Here is a 20,542-nt window from a genome sequence, read left to right as displayed (position 1 = left end):
GAGCTTCCTTGTTCTACATGAAGTGTATTTTATAACTAACCTATTCTAAAAAGTATTTCCAGGTCTTTCTGAAAATCTCAGTGATGCTCTCATCACTTTTTCCATCTTGTCTTACATGTTGTCCAACTCGTTCTCAATGGGGCTCTACTGAAGTGTGAAATCATAAAGGTGTTCTTTGGATGAATTTCTGTTTCATTGGCGTTTACAGTGGCGCTTAGTAAACGTTCAAAAATGATGGGGGGAAAAAAAGAAACATTAAAGGATAAGTACTGTAAGTAAGTACAGACATTTACTTTGTTCTTTTTTTCACAAATGTTCTTAGAAAAATATCACAGTATTCTCCAACATGCTCACAGGGATGGGAATATAACAGGACAATAAATAATTAATAGAATGCAAAAGAAAAGTCTCATGACACCTCAAAGCGTTGGCAAGAAATCTTTTCACTGTTTCTTTTTGGATCCATGTGAGACTAATTTCAGGGAGAAGAAATTGGATTTTTTTTTTTTTTTTTAATTTATTTATTTATTTTTTTTACTGACGCTTTTGGCAAGGATTTGCAACACACTGCAACATAAAGAAGCCACACTCTAGATGCTGGAGAATACAAGCTGTTGTTTAAAAGCATCCAGTAATTATGTGTAAAGGAAGCCTATCACTACGAAATATCTAGACTTTTATTGTGCTATCCCTCAAGAGGGAAGAGTGGGGAAAAGTGAATGTGTTAACTAAGTAGCACATAAGCAAATGCCCATGAGACTTCAAAGCCCTGGCTCAAAATCTCCATTCTGTCATCTCTTGATACAAGATGAACAAGTGGATGGATATTTTGGTCTCTCACATTCCAGCGCAATGTGGTTGCAAGTCAGTGGACTCCTTTCTGATAAAGCAATTTTAGATAGTGGATAGTATTCACAGGGTCCTATTTCTACCTACTAACATGCTAGACTGACAAGTAAGATATTTGTGATAGACCAGCCAGTGAAAGGCTGGAACTTTCAGGCAGCATTAATTCATTGGTGTGTGACATTTACAAGCTTGTACGGAATAAACAAGGTGCTTTTCTTAGCATTTGTTTTTTTGGGTGAACTGTGCAACCAAGCCTTCAAAAAGCTCAGAAGCATAATTGCATTAGCTAAGTGCCAACAGGTGATTCATGAAGCTTAGTTGTACTATAGCTGTTCAACATTCTACCTGAAGTAACAACAGAATGACAAAAAAGAGAGTCTTTAAAGAGACGGTCTTGTGGGGGCTGAATTTTACAGTTAACAGTTGTGAAGCAGTTTTAACACACTTAACTGTGGCTTAAGGGATACTCATCTATTAATATGCATGTTTGTCTGCCACATTAGTTCAGACTGGAATATAATATTTCAGCAACTCTTGGGCGTAATGCCATGGCATTTGGAACAAACATCTATGATCAGCAGAGAATAAATACTTATAACATTACTGGTCACCTGACTTTTGAAAATTGCAGTTGGTCCAACACTTAAACAAATAATCACAAAACTAATGACATTTCTATTAGCCTTGACTAGATTTTGTGTTCGGAGTAAATGTTAGCATGCTAAGACGTTGAACCAAGATGGTAAACATGTAAACATTATTAACTAAACATTGGAGTTCTTAACACTGTGATTGCGAGCATGTTGCCATACAGATGTTACCATTTAGCCTAAAGCACAGCTGCGCAGCCGGATCTCAAGGTGCAGCTGGGGGAACGAGGATGTCTAGTTTGGTGACCCAAGATTTGTGTCTCTGTTTTTAGCAGATGATATTGTTCCATTGGCTTCATCAAAATGTGACCTTCAGCACGCACTGGAGTGGTTTGCAGTTGAGTGTGAAGTGGTTGATATCAGAGTTATTCCCTTCAAGTCTGAGGCCACGGCTCTCAGCCATAAAATGGTGGATTTCTCCCTCTAGAACAGAGGCAGTTGCTGCCCCTAACGAAACACTTCAAGTGTCTTGTTCACGAGTGAGGATAAATGAAGCACGAGACTGACACGTGGTTTAGCGGAGTGTCAGCAGTAACGCAAGCATTGTGCTGGACTGTTGTGGTGTACAAGGCGTGCCAGAAGGGAAGCTCTTAACTTACCAGTCCTACATGTTCTGACCCTCACCTATGGTCATGAGCTTTGGGTAGTGACCAAAAGAATGACAACGTAGGTTGTTATTGGTTTCTTCTGTAGGGTGGCTGGGCTCAGTCTTATGCCTGATTTATGGTCCTGCGTTAAATCAATGACGTACCTACATCGTAGGGTATGTGGCTACGCAGGAGGCTTGCCATAGCCCCCGGCATAGCCTGACGTGCACCTCCCAAAAAATGTAACTACACATCGAGGCGACGCAGACCCAGCGGAGACCGAGAGGGCTGTGATTGGTTTGCTTGGTAGCAACGTATTTCCGGTTCCGTATTTCCAGATTGCGCCATCCCTGCCATCTTTAAACATCTTCTGTTGCAATGTAGATGTTGCAGTATTAACATACTTTCTTCGACATCCAACAACTCCAACTCCAGCAAGATTCTCTCTCTCTCAGTCACCATTGTTCACTGTAACCGGAAAAGCCGGACGCTAAACAAAGAATCAACTAGACACAACGATAACCATTCAGGAAAGGAACGCAGCCTCCTACCGCTCTGGTGGCGAATTGCACCGCAACGAAATGGAGTGACGGAGAAGGTCGAAGGGTTCACGACGGCATCACGGCAACGACGTAGGTACGTCATAGGTACGCCGCAGGACCATAAATCAGGCTTTAGAGATTGGGCAGACAGATTAAAGCACTGCGTTCTAGCACTTAGTGGTTTTAACACAACACAAAATGAACCACTGCCACACCCCTACTTTGCTTTCTGCTACCTAGCAGTAAATGTCTGCCGTTATGTAACTTTTGTTTGCTTGTTTACTGTTATCTGTTTATGAATACACATCAATTCTTCCAAAAATGCGAAGTGATCTTTCTTGATTAAACAATATTTTGTGGTTGGCCATATATAATATTCTGGTCAATAAGCCACAGGCCATTTAAAATCAGTCCACAGGCCAATATTATTAACTAGAATCAACAACTCTTCAGTCAGACAGATCTGCTTTCATTTTCTCAGCCAAGAGTCAGCTCTACATCTAACATTTATCGTGGTAAATACTGTTTTTCATCATCGTAAAAAAAATAACCATGACTGATCTTAACATGCAGTAAAGACACATCACATTTTCATCATGTATGTTTTCTTTAAACTACAAAAACAAAGGGTTTCTGGAGAGATGTAACTCTTAAAGAATGCATGCTGGGAAGTCTGTTTCTATGCTGATCATGTTTCCTTCTAAACGTAATGAGTCGAACAGGCTCTTTGTAGTTTATTCAAAATCCTGAATGACGTTCTACAGTGTACAGAATCTGTTATACGTAGCCTTCACTTACAGACTTACTGATTCAAGTCAGATGATGATGACAGAGCACAGCAGTGATAAGTAATTGTGCTTCATGTGTTTTACACACCTGTCAAAATAACTTTTACTCATCTGTGCTTATCGCTACCATACCATATACATAAACTATTGCTTGGAAATACATTCATAGACTCTAATCTACAAATGAAACATTTTCCCATTAAAACATCTCACAAGCTGTTTCCTTCTCCTAGAGGTGCATTATAAGAGATAAGATGAAGAATACTGGATTGCATAAATAGCATCTCCCCAGCCCACCTGAAAGGCTCTACTCAAGTGCATCAAAGTACTTGAAAAGAAATTAAATTGTTGGGGAGGGGGTTGGGGTGGTGCATGACAGCTTATCAATAGAAGGGGGGGATTTAGGAGAAGCAAAACACTAGCAGACGGCGCTAAGATTCTGCAAATAACTAGAACGGTATTGCTAGAGTCCTCGACAGATGGAGACGAAAACAAACCTGGCTGCTACATTTCCTAGTTGCTAAGCACCACCTGGAGGTAATGAATGTGTTGTCGGCCTATAAGAGGCATATGAGACAAGAGGCGAAGTCAAACTGTCTACTCAGACACATTACAGAGTGCAGGTCTGATGCTTGTCCTTGATATGGGTCATCTTGGCCTGCAGATATTCATATGAATATTTATAAAGGTAGATGGACTTAACACTGATAGTCATAACAGAATATTCATATAACATTAGACAATGAACTAATAGTGAAGAGGCCATATACGTAGGCATCACATCAAAAAATCCCTATCTGCCAAGTGTTTGAGGTAATGCCTTTCAGTGTCATGAGCTCATACTGTATCAGTCATAGAAGGATCTGTGCAGACTGTGTAGTTTACTGTAGAGTACTCTGAGTTTGATTTATACAGAAATCTAAGGGAAAGGTCAAGTTCTGCTGCTGAAGCTAATGTATGGCAGCTCCCAGTCAGAGTTTTATAAAAGAAAGATGACTCACCACACATCCAGTGGAATCCAGCTTCCGGTCAGATATGCAGCGGAAGTTGCGGCTGCAGCCTCCATTGTCTTTGGTGCAGTCTCTGACAGGCCCAAACGAGTCCAAGAGAACCTCCAGGGAGTCAAAGGACGAACTGATCATCAACTCCTCTCTGTTAAAGCAGAAATGAGTGACAAAAAAGAGAGCCTTGTTTAGTCGTGTGCATGTGGGCAGCTGTGGCTCAGGAGGTAGAGTAGTCGTCTACCATCAGAGGTCAGTGATTCCATCCCTGTTGTCAAAGTGTCCTTGGGCAAGATACTGAACCCCAATGGCTCTGAGTGAGTGTGTGTGTGTGTGTGTGTGTGTGTGTGTGTGTGTGTGTGTGTGAGTGATTATGTAATGAGATGGTGGCACCATGAATGATATCCTTGGCCACCTGTGTGTGAATGGGGTGAATATTGCCTGTAGTGTAAAGCACTTTGAGTGGTCGCCAAGGAAATTGCTATATAAATGTACTCCATTTACCTGTTATTATTAATGAGAACAGATTTAAGTTTTGAGCATACACTGGGCCATTTAATAAGGCTTGCTGGGCGGCTGAGAGACTGCAGCTGGTATAGTCCGAAGTGTTACACCTATAATCACATTCAGTAATTATGTCATGGTGAGCTGACACATCATGGAGTTCACTTCTACAACCCTGCAGCAAGGTGAGAAATGAAACCACTGGAGCTCAAGAAAACCAAGATTTTTAATTGATGTTAAAGATACAGTTGGTAAGTTTTATGAAAATAACACTGTGTCATATTTGCTGAAACTGTCACTATATCCACGTCTGTGGAAAAACAAAAAATCTTCCTACTCGTCTTAATGGCATTTGTTAGAATCAGACTGCAGCACACTGAAAAATACCAATCAGAGCCAAGGAGTCCCTAACATAGCTGTCGATCATGTTAGTCAAATATGAATCAAGATTCTGTTACTGCATTGCCTATTTCTCATCTCAGATGTTTTCATAAATATATTTTAGTGTACTGTTTAGCAGTTAAATGAGCAATTTTGCTGTGTGAACCCTCTAGTCAGAGGGTTCACAGATGATCCTTTGCATACCTTGGTTGGTTGTAATGAGTTTTTATTTGAGTTACTGTTGCCTTTCTATCATCTTGTACCAGTCTGGCCATTCTCCTCTGACCTCTGGCATCAACAAGGCATTTGCAGAGAACTGCTGCTCACTGGATATCTTCTGTTTTTTTGGACGATCCTGTGTAAACCCTAGAGATGGTTGTGCATGAAAATCCCAGCAGATAAGCAGTTTCTGAAATACTCAGACCAGCCCTTCTGGCACCAACAACCATGCCGCATTCAGAGTCACTTAATCACCTTTCTTCCTCATTCTGGTGCTCAGTTTGAACTTCAGCAGCTCGTCTTGACTATGTGTACATGCCTACATGCACTGAGGTGATGCCATGTGATTAGCTGATCAGCTATTAGCCTTAACAGGCAGTTGAACAAGTGTACCTAATAAAGTGGCCAGTGAGTATAATTTATAATATGACTGCAACAGAAACGCCTCATTGCCATTTATTGAGATCTGATACGTGGCCAACAAAATCATATATAATTTGATTTTCTTGAGCACAGTTGTTTCTTTATATCCCACATGGTGTCAGTTATACCACCTTTAAACAACCTGACGATTCTGAGTGAAATTCAGTATTCATTAGTTATGCCAAAATGTCAACAATATGCAATTTGCCTTCATTAAAATTGATTAAGATATCACATTCCTTTAGATCATGTTTCATGTGTCTGGGGTAAAAAATGTGCACCTGTCAAAGTGCTCCCTCAACCTTCTGCTTTGAAAGACATTCTGTGACACCCTGCTCTCTATTTCACTTAATGAAGAGATATCTATTGTCATGAATTACAAACACCTGCATGTTTAATTCATTCTGTGTAATCATCATGAGGAAAGCTATGACTTTTCACAGCACAATTACTATGCAAAGAAGGGGACTTCTGAGCTAAAGCCGCACCATGAAATCATTGCCCTAACCTTGCTCCGAGCAGTCACTTTGTGTTTCTGTGATTTTTGTGTTCCCTGTAAAGCTCTTGCAAGGTCAATAAGCAGATCATCCAACAGAGGGACGACAGCGTAAGTGTTTGGGATTGGTGGAGATGAAGAACAAAGCAGAGAGGACCTCTGTGTTTTCTTACAGAATCTAAATCACTGAGCTATTTCTGCAGAGGAATAGTGCTGCTGATGATAAACAAGAGCTTGTGTAATAGCATTGCCATGAACTTTGTCTTGGTAAAGCAAATGATGACCTCTCAGGCATTCACTTTTCTTTCCCCAACTCCCCGTACTCCCCTTCTATTCCTATGAGAAAATACAGTGAGTTTCCTTCCCTTTCACAGTCAACTTGATGTTATCTTACAAACCAATTTTTCTTTTATAATTGCCCATTGCTTTGTTGTCATTTATTCTGAGGGGACCTATTGAACAGAGCCTCGGCAGATGATGAAACTCACAGCAAGTGTAAATGCTGAATTATTTTTGACCTGCAATTACAGTCAGGACACATCCGATGATTGTATGGAAAACAATATAACAATAAATATCACAGAAAACAACAAAAAAGCAGCTTTTGGTTACTCTTTGATCATGCTACTACAACATTCATCACATCACAAAATACAGAAGTGCTGGTCATGATAATGGAAATTTTGCAGTTCTTTAAGTCTAACCAAAATATTTTCATTTTGTCCCAAGGGAAGTACTAAAGGAAAAGCCATGTGGCCAGAAAAAAATTAGTGTCCAAAATGTGAAGGGTACATTCTCCTGGGAGCATGTCTTTCTCCTGTGAACAGTGTACATGTTGTTCTCATGGTGCCTCTAATGAAATGGTCAAGCAGTAACCAAGCATATTGTGATGAAACACCAGGAGATGACAAACTTCAACAGTAAGTCAAATGGAAATCTGGCAATGAAATGTCTAAAACTCTTTGCATGGACCAGATTATTGTTCAAGAGGAATCTCTGATGAGACAGCAGCACTAAATGAATACTTCATATGCATCTCGTACTAACTTGTAATGTGTATCTGGACTGGTAATCTGAGGAATGACATCAGAGGCCTGTACTACAAAATAGGATTTTGGATATTGCGGCACTTCAGGGTTAACCCCGGATTTTCAGAACTATGAAGCTGGCTCACTTTCTACTGGGATAAATCACTGTGGTAACCTGCTCCAGAGCAGGATCACAACTTGTCAGCACCCCAAACACAGACCAATTAAGAAAACTGGGAAAAAAACTATCCTGACATGGACAAAAGTCCTCAGTGACAGATAAAAATAAAGTATATTTTTATACATTAGTAGAATAATTTTATTGTTCCAGGCGGTTAATTTCCTTTTAAGAATGGAAAAGATTGTTGACAACACTAAACACATAATGACGATTTTAGCTGCAGTTTACTTTTGTTTTTTCCCCCCTGGGTGATAGCTGATTTAACACTCTAATTCCATCACTGCAGCTCAGAATAACACGAGACACCTGTTATGAAAAAAATAGATATTGTTGTTCATTAGTAAAGTTATTAACACACTGTTAATTGGCTTCTGTTTTTATAAATGCAACACTGCAGTCAGATAAAACTCATCAGTCAACAACCACTTTTTCACTCTTTACTTTGGTAGCACAAACTGTCTGGCACTTTAAAGTGTTCTAATGTGATAGATTCAGAGCAGTTTGCTTAGCATCCAGCAAAATAGCAAGAAATCCTCACTCTATACTTCATTCATATATATGTTAATACCTACACATATTTTAAGCCTTTTATCCTGATGACTATGACGTTTGAGCCCGGTTTCACTCCAAAGTCGTCAAAATCCGGTACTTGGGCAGTGACTTGCAGCATCAGAAACCAACAAAAAAGGGTGTCCTTTAACATCGGCATAATACAGAACCGGTTGTCATTATAGTTCAATGGCACAAAAGAGTGGCGTTCGCGTCTTGTAAGATTTTAAAGCCTAACTCTGTAATTTTTTCCTAAACCTAACCGTGTGTTTTTTGTTGCCTAAACCCAACCATGTGTGTTTGTTGTTGAAGGACAAAAACGTCAATTTGCGGTGTTGTACGGACATAGTGTATTTATTTTGAAAGTAAAGTAAATGTCCTGTGAAAACAGAAGTGTATTTTGAAAGAAGACAATGCATGTAACAGGCAGAACTTGACACCGTGTCCAAGAACGTCAACAATCAAAGTACCCAGGGTACCTTGCACGTTGCCTGTGGACATGGAAAGTCCATGACCTAATGTCAATATGTGACAAGGTTAGAGAGAGAATGTGTTGGACATTTTGCTGTCCCCAAAACAAAACATTCCTGCAGGACATTAGTATTACCATTTAATTTTAAATCATTTGAAGTACTCCATTTATGGCTCTGATGATGTTGCTCGTAATTAACAACCACACCTCTTTCACAAGAGCATGCTCATTGCCAGGGACGAAATTTTGATTTCAGAGGTGGGGAACACAACTGGCTTGAGTCCTAAAGTCACTTTTACTGTAATTAAAGGTCCAGTTAATTACAGGTACAGTTCAGGCCATCAAATTCATCGAGAAATTTTGCATAGAAACAATAAAGATTGTGCAATAAAGCAAAATGTGTAAAGTGAACAGTTCTGTTAATATATAATAACTAAGAATGCAAAAACAGACGTTTTAATAAAACTCAATCTCTTATGTCTTAGTACAGCACCCCCTTTAGTTAATATATAACAAACCATGGAAAAAAAAACAAAAACTTTTAAAATAAAAATAAAACTCTTATGTCCCGCTGGTACAGCACCCCCTTTAGTTCCCTGTGTTTTCTAGTAGCTCAAGTAGCTTTCTATAACAGTATTACTTTTCAGTTCATTGTGCTCCATCTAGTTTTCTGGTGTTATTTTTCAGTTCACTGTGCTCTTGTTTGCTATCGGGGTTCTCATCATGCCCTCTAAAGCAGGGATCTTCAATGCTTTTCAGGCCAAGGACCCCCAAACTGATGGAAAGATGGAGCAGGGACCCCCTACTATATATATTACATATTAAATTGTGTTTTATATTAAACTGGACCTAGTACCATTTATAAACTAATCTTGTTATTGTGCATTCAGTACTAAGCTATTCAAAAAATACACAGGTTCATATATTCATGTTTTTAATTTAAACATGTGCAAGGTACAGTGAGTAGGATGGCCTTGCCACTGCCATTTATAAACATATCTTGTCAACTGATACCAGTGCCAATATCAACACTGTCTGTCAATTGCATGATAATCAAGCATGCAAGCTATTCAAATTAACGTTTCTATTTTAAACATAAATGTGGAAACAAAAGTCAGTGTTGGCCTATTAGTGCTAGTGTTGTCTTCATCTTCTAACTGCTTCATCCTCCTGAGGGTCGCGGGGGGGCTGGAGCCTATCCCAGCTGACATCGGGCGAGAGGCAGGGTACACCCTGGACAGGTCGCCAGACTATCGCAGGGCTGACACATAGAGACAGACAACCATTCACGCTCACATTCACACCTATGGACAATTTAGAGTCACCAATTAACCTAGTCCCCAATCTGCATGTCTTTGGACTGTGGGAGGAAGCCGGAGTGCCCGGAGAGAACCCACACTGACACGGGTGCTAGTGTTGTAACGATACTAAAATATCAAACTCGATACCGATACTAAGGATGGTACTCGATACTATTTTCGAGAAAGAGAGAAAAAGAAATACCAATATTACAGGCATATATTGCTTTTTTTTAAAAAATAAAAATAAAAGTCAGAACATCACAAAAATAACTGCAACAACACAATCTTTAGGTCAGGGCTATTCAATTAGAATTTCAACTGGGCTGGATTTTAAAAGCAGATAATGTCGATGGGCCACATTTTTAGCATCGAGCATCCGATCCACTATTATTTTTTTTTGACAGACAGACAGACAGACAGATAGATATTCATGCATGGTCCTCCTCTATGGGGTGCCGTTTGTAAAGTGGCTCACGCTGAAAATAAAATCAACATTTTGCCACATTTAGCTTCAAACAATGTTTAAAAAACTGTTTTTAGCATCCAAAGGAGATCCCAGATGATGCAATGAGCATTATTGAGAGGTTTGTCATACTTCCCTTTGACAGAACCAGCACAGCTGTACTGACTTTTTCCATGGAAAGAGCTTCCTTCTTGTGTCTGGTTCTGTCAAAGAGAAGTATGACAAACCTCTTAATAATGCTCATTGCATCATCTGGGATCTCCTTTGGTCCACTTGCCAGCGTCAGTAGTGCATCTGTCAGTTTTGGCAGCGACTTCCATGTTGACCATGCTGCCTTCTTTCCATGTCCAGCAAAGCTGGATACGGTGTCACGGCCTGTCAAAGCATGGAGCATTGGAAGGGCTCATGACATCTCTGGTCTGAGACCTACAGCCATTTGGTGGGCTGCAAGATAGCGAAAGCTCTTGCCTGTTCCGAATGAAACATATTTTTCACTTTAACTAAATTATATTTGTGTTGCTGAAAAGATGGTAACAGCAGCAGCTTGGGGGGGGGGGGTGACCAAAGTGTTCTATTCCAGTACATTAAGCTATAAATGTACCAAATTTGGTGTTTTTATCGCAAAAATTAACAATTTTTTAGCTATGCTGTCCAATTTATTAGTTTGTTAGCAGAATTATACAAAAACTGCCTGACTGATTTTCAAAATTCGGTGGAGGGATGTAAAACATGCCAACTTAGAATACATAAAATTTTGCTGTTGATCCAACTCAGGGGGTGTGTCCACGGGCCATCCACACATGGCCGCCCATTCACTTCCATTCATTTTTTGGATGAGGATTACATGAAAACCGATTTTCACCAAACTTGGTGGAGGCATGTAGCATGGTCCAACTTAGAAGCCATTACATTTTGGAGTGGATCCAAATAACGGGATGGGTGCATGAGCAGGTAGGATTCAATTGTCTGCCCCAATATCCAGATTTGTTCTAAATATATTTGTCAACACATCTGCCAAATTTGGTGCTTTTATCACAAAATTGAACGATCCTAGAAAAATATTGAGGCCTCAGGCCTCAGATCAAGGCCTTTTGCATTTACACCTGGTATGAACACGGCTTGTCATTGTTTTGGTTTCACTACTTACATTATTGGACCTCAACAAGCAAATTAGGTTGTCAGAACTTTTTTTATTTATTTATTTGGGAAAGGGAAAGGCTTCCATAACCTCTCAACTTGTTTGGTTGATTCTTTTCTCAAGAATGTTGCCAAGCTGTACAGACTGCATTTACATCACAATACAATCCAATCTGACATGATTATAACTGCAATGTGTTCTGCTTGTATCTCTGTACAGGATGCAAAATGTATTCAGTCACCTGTCTCATGCCCATCTGAAAGCACACATACAATGTTTTTTGTCATTTTATGCCTTTATTAGAGTGTCCTCAGTAGAGAGTAGGCAGGAAATGAGGGGAGAGAGAAATGAAAATGAAATGAAAACAGTTCCTGCTGTGAACCATGGAACTTGCAGTGCATGGTCAGTCTATTATCTTCCATCTTAAGCACATCACTACAGTAATTGTGTATTGGGCTGTAAGCGATGTCAAAATGCATCTGAGTAGACAGCAGTGTTGAGAACAGACACATATACACACTGCTGGAGAACTGAAGATGCTACACTGCAAATGTGCTGCCTTTGCTCTGCAACTTGTTTAGACAAGGTGTAACACACCTCATTAATCACATAAAATATACAGATACAGACTGATCCAGATACCAAGTGCATATTGATATCAGGTGTAAGTAGGGCCAAAAAGTCAGGGAGTACCCAAAATCAATCATCCTAGGGAGTCTATTACTGTACTGTCCGAAATGGTGATGGGATGTTTGACCACTGTGGGTCTAATCTGATCAAACCTCACCCACACAGTTCTGATGAAGCTGGTTACAGGGATAGTTTAGATCTTTTGAGGTGGCGTTATACTGTATGAGGTACTTATTTGTAGTCAGTGTATTATATACTATAGATGGCAGTCAGCATGGCCCTAGTTTGGAGAAGTAGGCTGGAGTTCAGCATGGAAGCTAAGCAATGTACTGTTGTGGACGGGAGCAACAGCAAAATGTATTTTAGTCATCTAAAGAAGTCAGACCTAAAGAAAAATACTAGTTTAAGTGTACGCTATATTTAGAATATTCTCACAGCTTTATAATGTAATGTCAAACATCAATTTAAAATGGTAAACTGAGGCGGTTACATTACCCTCTTCTGAACCAGACTCCATTGAGAAAAACAGCGATTTAACATCGTTGAACACAAAAGCTGATGGTTTACAGCTACCTCGATCAGCAATTTTGTGTTTTTAAGCGTCTTTGACATTTTTAAGGGTGAGTTCGGCTCAACACAAACTGACTAACTGATCAAGGCAGTGGTAGACCAGCAGCTTGTGTGTTCAGTGAGTAGGGATGTCCTGATCCAATATTCGGATCGGTATCGGCTGCCGATATTAGCAAAAAACGTGCATCGCATCGGATCAGACTGCATGGAAAAATGCCGATCCAAGAACTCCGATCCAGTTTTTCACGGAGTCTGATTGAGGTTTTCCGACCAGCCCAGCGCTCTGCAATTCAAGCAGTCCATTCCAGTGATCCGCTCCAGCACTTGCTATCAATCCACCAGGCCAGTGTGCAGACGGCAGACACACGTGAAGGGTAGGAAGAGTAGCGGTCAGCTTAGTTAACTGACTATTTGTTTTCTGCTCTGGTTTTTTGAGAGTGATATTTCTATTTGGTTTACACTCTTACAGTTTAAGTAAAAAGCACTGATGGCATTGTTTTGGGCACAATTAGTGAAACTGGAGCCATGGATGGACTATTGCTTGTTTAAACAGTTGTACAATATTGTGTGTGGTTTTTTGTCCCCTCTGTTGGTCCCAGGAAACAGCAGCACCAGGCTTGCACTGACACTACTAAAATAACTGAAAAGGAAAGGCTGCATTGTTTGTTAAATGCCAACAATGTCTTGTGGTGTTAATCTATTATTTATTAGGGGGGCAAAGCACAAGTGTGTAGAGTCTTGCTGCTAATTTAATTTCAATGTTAGACATTTTAAAGATTTCTTGTGTTGATTTATTTTCTATTTATTAAGGGGCCAAAGCAGCCAAAGCAAACCAGCTATATTTTTTATTTAATGTTAATGTTCAAGTTTAAAGTTTGTTTATTTAACCCTGTTAACAATAAACTGGTCAGTTTTTCATACCAACTGTTGTGGATCATTCTAGCTAACCTGATTAAGTAGTTGTTCTTGTTAGAGTAATTTCGCTTGATCAAACCTTTTCTAACATGACTGACAACAAAATAAGTGAATATGTATAATACGCGCTTGGATCGGATCGGTATCGCTATCGGCCAAAACTCAAGGCTGTAATATCGGTATCGGATCCAAAGTGGAAAAAGCTGGATCGGGACATCCCTATCAGTAAGTCAAAATTACTGTTTTCCTCAATGGAGGCTGGTGGTTTTAATGAAAGCATAGCTGGGGAACTAAAGGTTTCAACAGCTTCCCAGTTGGAATGGGCTGTCTGACAGCAAGGTTTAAACTGATACTGATATTCATGATGGCTAACTTTTTTGGTGGCTAAAATATGTTTTGCTGCTGCCACCAACAACAGCAGTATGTTGCTAAGCTTTCATATCATATCTCTTGCTGTTTCTCCAAACTAGGGGCATGCCGACCACCATCTACTGTATGTGATACACTGACTATGGATAAGTACCTCATACAACCACACTTCAAATTATCCAAACTATCTCTTTAACTGAGTTTTTGAGTGTCGAACTTTTGATGAATAATATCTAGAGATGTTCTTTTTTTTTCCCCTCTCCTTTGAGTTCGTTTATTTAGTCATGAATACTAATTGTCCTTGAGAAACAGTTTATAATGGGAACTTCCTGATTTAAACCCACTAAAAACGAACTAATAATCAGCTGTGGCACTGCGTCCATGTGTACTTATCTAATTAAAATGTTAATCTGACCTAACTGATGCTGCAGTATGTGTGCCCAATCGCCACATCAAATCATCAGAATGAGCTTTATATTTAACATTTTTAACAAAAGTTAAAAATGCTCTAACAGAAATGTTAGTAAACATGTATCCAAACTGGTGAAATGCAGTTGTGCAGCCTTGAAAGTAATGAATTCCATCTGCTAATTGGAAAAGTAGTTTCAGCAGGAGAAAACGTTTATAATGTTACAAGAACATTTGATTTAAAATAGAAAGTAAATAAGTAAACATATCATTTTGACAACCTATATAGGGCATGATTGTGCAAGAAGCACTACCTGCAATATATTTAACATTTTGTCTGAGACAGCTGTATGCAGCTAAAAGAGGCAATAAATGTAAGCTTCAATTATCGGCACCATTAAAATGGGCAGCTTAACAATGGGAGGGCTAGAAGTACATGTTCGCCAAAACAAGAACCATTCATTCAGCCCATTTGCCACTGAAAAGTAACACCAAAGGTTCAAATGGCAAGTTATACCCTGCAATTTACTTGCATTAGTTGGTGATTTCGTTCAGAGTGAAAAGTGGAAATTAGCATCAACAAGGAACAGGGGAAAAAAAGATTTTAATGTAAAGGTATTTCTAAAGATTACTGCTTTGACGTGTTTGAAGTTCAGTAATATTTTTTTCCTATAATATCCACTCAATTAGCTTTCATATAAAGCATATAATAGAAATGGAATATTGAGTTTTCAATTAGTGCCTTGTTTCGCCTCACAACTTGAAATATAAGAAAAGCACATATAATAAACATGTTTATATCCACAGAGATCATCTTCTGTATACAACCTCAAGGCAATGCTACAAAAGCTCTAATAAACACATTACGAAAACAAGAACCAAGGCTGGTTCTTCAGTCTTGACTGCCGTGAAGCCAGCAAATCAAGGGACGGAAGATCAGGGATCATCTCTATTTATCCATCTGCCAGGAAGCAAGACAGAGTGACAAATGATCATCAAACATGGGGCAACGCAGCTCAAAAGCAGAGTAAATCAACAGCTCCGAGATGTGTTAGCAGTGTTTCCTTGCCGCCCCGGGGGAAAGCTGAAGAGAGTGTTCATCAGATCCCAGATCAGAGCGAAATGAGTTATTTACACAACGTCTTGAAGAAAGCTGCCAAATGAAAATGAAATGTTAAAAAAGAAGGGGGAATTGGAATGTGTAAACACAGAGTAGGGGGGTAGAAAATTGCAAAACCATGCCCAAAGCGGAATTAATTTACAGTAATGCAGTATGAAACAAAGGGAACTTCAGCAGGAGAAACCAAACAGGATTCAAATATTTCAAAAAATACTGCATCATCTCCAAGAGCAATGTTTGTCAGATATTCAAGTTAAGAGGTGGGAAATACAAAAAGAAAGTTTCCGACGGCCTACATCCGACGGCCAAGTAGCACGTACGTTCTGCGTCTGCGTGAGAGGAAATAACACAAAAAGGGAAACCGGAAGTCCGAGGAATACATGAGATAAACAAAGTAGTGGAGTGAGAGAGTGGTACATCTTGTCAACCGAGCGGTTTCCTATCTGTGCAGCCGAGCACCGCAGCACCTCCACAGACTATTACATCCAGATGGTCCCAGTGTTTCCTCCGCAGGCTCCACTTCACTCAGCTGCCCGACAAACCTGCTGCTTCTTCCCACTTTAACCTGAATAACAAACCAGGGCTTGGTGCTCTGGTTGGATCCAAACAGAGAGCCAGGGCTAGCTGGGAAGCTAGCGGAGGCTAACTGGCTGTGCTTCCCTCCGGTCAGCTAGCCCCGGTTTGTTATTCAGATTAAAGTGTGAAGAAGCAGCGGGTCTGTCAGGCAGCTGAGTGAAGTGGAGCCTGAGGAGGAAGCACTGGTTAGCCCCGGTTTCACTACAGGCAGATTCTCTCGCTACAGGGGCGAGGAAATAAAACCTGAACAGCCAATCAGAGTGATCTCTCTCACCGACAAGCTCCGCCTCCGATTCAACATGCTCAATCGGCTGAAAAGCTGCCAACGCAGAAGTGCCGACGGTGTGGGACACACAGCAAAAACTAGGGCAACAGATGCTCACCAACAGCCCAACTTTGACCGACAGCCAGCCGTCGGCTTGGTGTGTCAGGGCCTTTACTCCCATAATTACTGCTACTGCCACTAGAGGTCGCCACGTGACCAAAAACATAAATATGGGTCATAATTACTGCTTGTAAAAACAACCTGTGCTTATATTTTGGAGGACAGTCCTGTGTATTTGTGTGTGGAAAATGTTTGTTTGTTTTTTTAATAAACAAATAATATAATTATTGTCTTTCCCCAGTGTTTCCTAATCCCTACACATGATCCTAAAACAAATTAAGGGGTCACAAGCAAGCAGCAACATCCAGGTCTGAAAATGAAGCCAGTGCCATAAACTGCAGTTCCTTGAATGGGCACTTGAGGCTGGTTCCAGAAGTGAGTCAGTCCCCCCATACCTCCATGTTAAAATGCCAAACTTTACAGCTGAAATAAACATTTGGGACAACTATATGGGGGGTGAATTTATATAAAACTGTCCAGTTTACGTTTTATTAATGCTTAAAGTTACACATATTTAGCAGCATGCTGCTTAAGAAATGGGCTGTCTATGAATTGGATCCACTCCTCACTCCTCCACAGCTCCACCATTTTGTCAAAATATGGTCACTTCTGGCTTCAGAGAAACAAAATGGTGACAGCTGAAATGCGGAACCCAAGGCTTCAACACAGGAGTCCACAAACCAATGAGTAACATCACCGGAGCCTCGTCCATTATATTATACAGTCTATGGTCACAAGATGATGGGGGAAGTAACAGAAAGAAGAGAAATCTATAAAATATGTATTAATGTTTAATTTTTTGGACTACAGTAATGGGAACCAATGCCCTACACTCTAGTGATTTTTATTTTTTTTTTGGTTTTGTCATGGGATCAATATGTCAAAATGTAAAAAATATGTTAAGATAAAAATAAATATGTTACCTTCCCATTGTCCCTTTACTCATTTAAAAGCCACTCGCAGATAATCCAACAAACCCAGATCTTCCTATCTGCAGTTGTTTACACTAATTATACATTGGGAAAATTACCATGTAGGTAATTTGATGTCAGCATATTACCTATGGCTATGAGTCACAGGGTAAATAAATTAATTTCTCCACTTTCACCCTGTTCTGAGAAATGGTTTTAACCTGCAGTTTTAATCACACACACACACACACACACACACACACACACACACACTCCTCTGATTATGTAGCCTATTCTTGTTCATGTTTTGATGCTATATACATTCAGATAATATTTGATGAATAACCAGACATTTCCATATTCATCTGAGTTCAACATGAGAAAAGGGAAATGGCTCTAACACTATGTAAAAAATCATGTCTGAAAATTAATCAATCTATGTAGGAGACAAATTAATTCAATTAAATTTTGCCCTTTCCTGAATGGTATTCAAGCTCAGTCTCATCCTTCAGCTAAGCTTCAGTTTTCACTTTTACTTACTTTCAAATTGCCTCCACTTTACAGTTCGGAAGAGACCTTCATCTCAAACACACTTTTAAAAAGAGTCATTGGAATATATTTATCTTATGTCATTCATTGTCAGCGGGGATGGAGGGCAAGTAAGCACACTGTCTGCTGAAAGTTTGTTACTGACTTGGCCAGTAGACTTTGATACAAGCTGATTGGCTTTTCAAACAGGTGACGTGCCTTATGTTCTAAAACCAGCCACTTGTGACAAGGCAAGCTGAGTTGAGCTGAAACCAGTTAGGTCACACCACTGCAACTTTTCTTAGCAATGTTCTATAAAGACATTGTCTTGTCACTAATATTTGGTCTCAGCTGGGTTTTGAAAGTAACCATTTAAATGCATGTAATACTGTGAAAACTGTAATGTTCAATGTTCAGTTCAGAGGAAAAATATATGTAATGCTCTAATCAAAGTCAAATAACATTACATGCTCAGTACATTGTGTTAGTGGAAAAAATGCTTTTTGTTTTATCACTAGTTATGATGACCACAGTTGTCACTGTTAACTCATATGCAGATATAATGAAATATAATCTCAATGTTACAACTGGTGAATTGTCCCTTCAAAGGTCAGCTCTAAGAAACCTTGCACACTCCTTTTGATAATGAGCTTGAAAAACATAGTGCACATATTTCTGGATGCGTTAAGCACTGACAGTCGCATTAAATCCTGTTCTTCTAATCAGTTTTATTTCATAGCATTCTTGCTGTAGGACTACTTCATATCTCACTCATCCGAGGGCTTGAAATTAGCCACTGGCAGGGAAAGAAAAAAACTCCTTGAGTGCCTACGTGCTAATGAGAAAAAATGATGGGGATATTCATTTGAGCGAGACTAATTTTACCTGACATAATTTTCACAGGGCAAATAACCATCGGCAAATTAGGGCAGGATCTGACACGGTTGTGCACACTAACTTGTTGACAGGGCATGTTCCAGCATACACTAAAAGACAAATCCCACTACTAATTACATTAACGTACCTCTTCTCCCAAACTAATCCTGTTCACACAGACTTTACGCTACAACATAATACTGTCAAACCACATGCAGTCACACTAATGCTCTTGGTGATTAATGCTGCTGACCACTGGGTAAAATAGGTTCAAAGTGTGTAGGTTTGTCCGTTGCAAGGTTATGAGTGGGTAACAGCCTGCGTAGTAGCAGCTGGGACATACAGAGGGACAATAAGGAAGGCCAGGATGCTGGATCTTTACACAAGGTCTACTGGAATCATTTACAGTTAGTTTTATAAGATAATGTTCAGCTCTGAACTGCTGGGTTTAAGCTTTCATATCAGTGGTTCAGATTTACTTTGTTTCTTTTCCTTAATTTCAAGATATTAAAAACTAATTGTTATAAACTGTTGCTTAAGTGTTTGGGGTAGATTTGAAATCAATATACCAAAAAAACAAAACAAACAAACAAAAAAAAAAAACAGTAAACTAAATCTTTACTGTTTTTCTGCCCTATCATTAATGTAGGCAGCTATGTTATGCATCTGAAAAAAATGTGAAAAATTAGCTAATTCTCTGAAAAAGAAAAAAAAATACATTTGTGACAGTAATTATTTCTAGAATATATATTTCTTATATTATTAAATAATATATTATTCAAAAAATTAAATATAAAAAAAATCTGTTTTTTGAAAATAATATTTTTAAAAAAAAATTGTCACAAGGTGGGCACTGTGGTGTTGTTATGGAAGTCAAAAACAATGTATGTCAGAGAGAAGTCCACCTTAAACAGTCTGGGGGTGTTGTGATGCACTGGAATTGACAATAACTGTGATATTTCAAGATGAAAAGTTGAAATCATGTTAATAATATTGTGTTAATTACCCAGCACCTATTAAATATTGTCTGTTCTTTACCTTATCGCATTGTGTTTCTCCCCCACAGCATCTGGTTGCCTGCTCTGTTTGTTGGACTTTGTTCAGTTATAGCTACAGACTCTCTTCACCTCCCGACTCGTATTTTGATTTTATTTCATTTCCCATAATAGAGACAAAACACACAATAGACAGAGTAAAGATAAGTTTGCCTAAAGCTGTTATCTTTTTTTTTTATGTTCTTTAAACATCACGGTAATATTGTTATTGTGAACTTTTTTGGCCATTATAATTGTGAGGTAAAAATCTGATATTGTGCCAGCCCTAACACATTGTATATTAATCTAGTATACTGCTTGTTTTAGTTATTGTACTGTACAATAAATTAACATAAATAACCATTTACACACAAGAAATGACAATTGTCAGTGGCAGTGGCAGTGTGACTTAAGAATGTTACTGCTAATTAAACTAGACAGCCAACAGATGTCAGCAGTTTCCCTATTTTCTTTTAAAAATGCATTTTGGGAAAATTGTGTCATCAAGAATTTAAGAATTTGTAGAATTTAAGTTATTTAGTATGCCTACTTTTCCAGTGTTAACACAGTGCATGGTCAAAACCTGCTTAATAGGTCTGTGTTGGGGCAAAGCAAACGAGTGTAGAGTCATGGTAGCAGACAGAGTGA

The 20,542-nt window shown here is 39.2% G+C and overlaps 1 protein-coding gene across 3 annotated transcripts in view; it reads right to left on the bottom strand.

Moving 5' to 3' along the window:
* Positions 1-20,542, bottom strand: part of astn1 (astrotactin 1) — a 568,467-nt gene that overhangs the window by 353,692 nt on the left and 194,233 nt on the right. For all 3 annotated transcript variants that reach the window (XM_049597470.1, XM_049597472.1, XM_049597473.1), the window contains one exon: positions 4,418-4,568. In XM_049597470.1, coding sequence (XP_049453427.1) covers positions 4,418-4,568 — 151 coding nt within the window. The remainder of the gene's footprint in view (positions 1-4,417; positions 4,569-20,542) is intronic.

The sequence above is a fragment of the Epinephelus fuscoguttatus genome, linkage group LG15, assembly GCF_011397635.1.
Source record: "Epinephelus fuscoguttatus linkage group LG15, E.fuscoguttatus.final_Chr_v1".
Taxonomy (NCBI): Eukaryota; Metazoa; Chordata; class Actinopteri; order Perciformes; family Serranidae; genus Epinephelus; species Epinephelus fuscoguttatus.
Note: the sequence above shows the minus strand (reverse complement) of the source record. Positions and strands in the feature narration are given on the sequence as shown.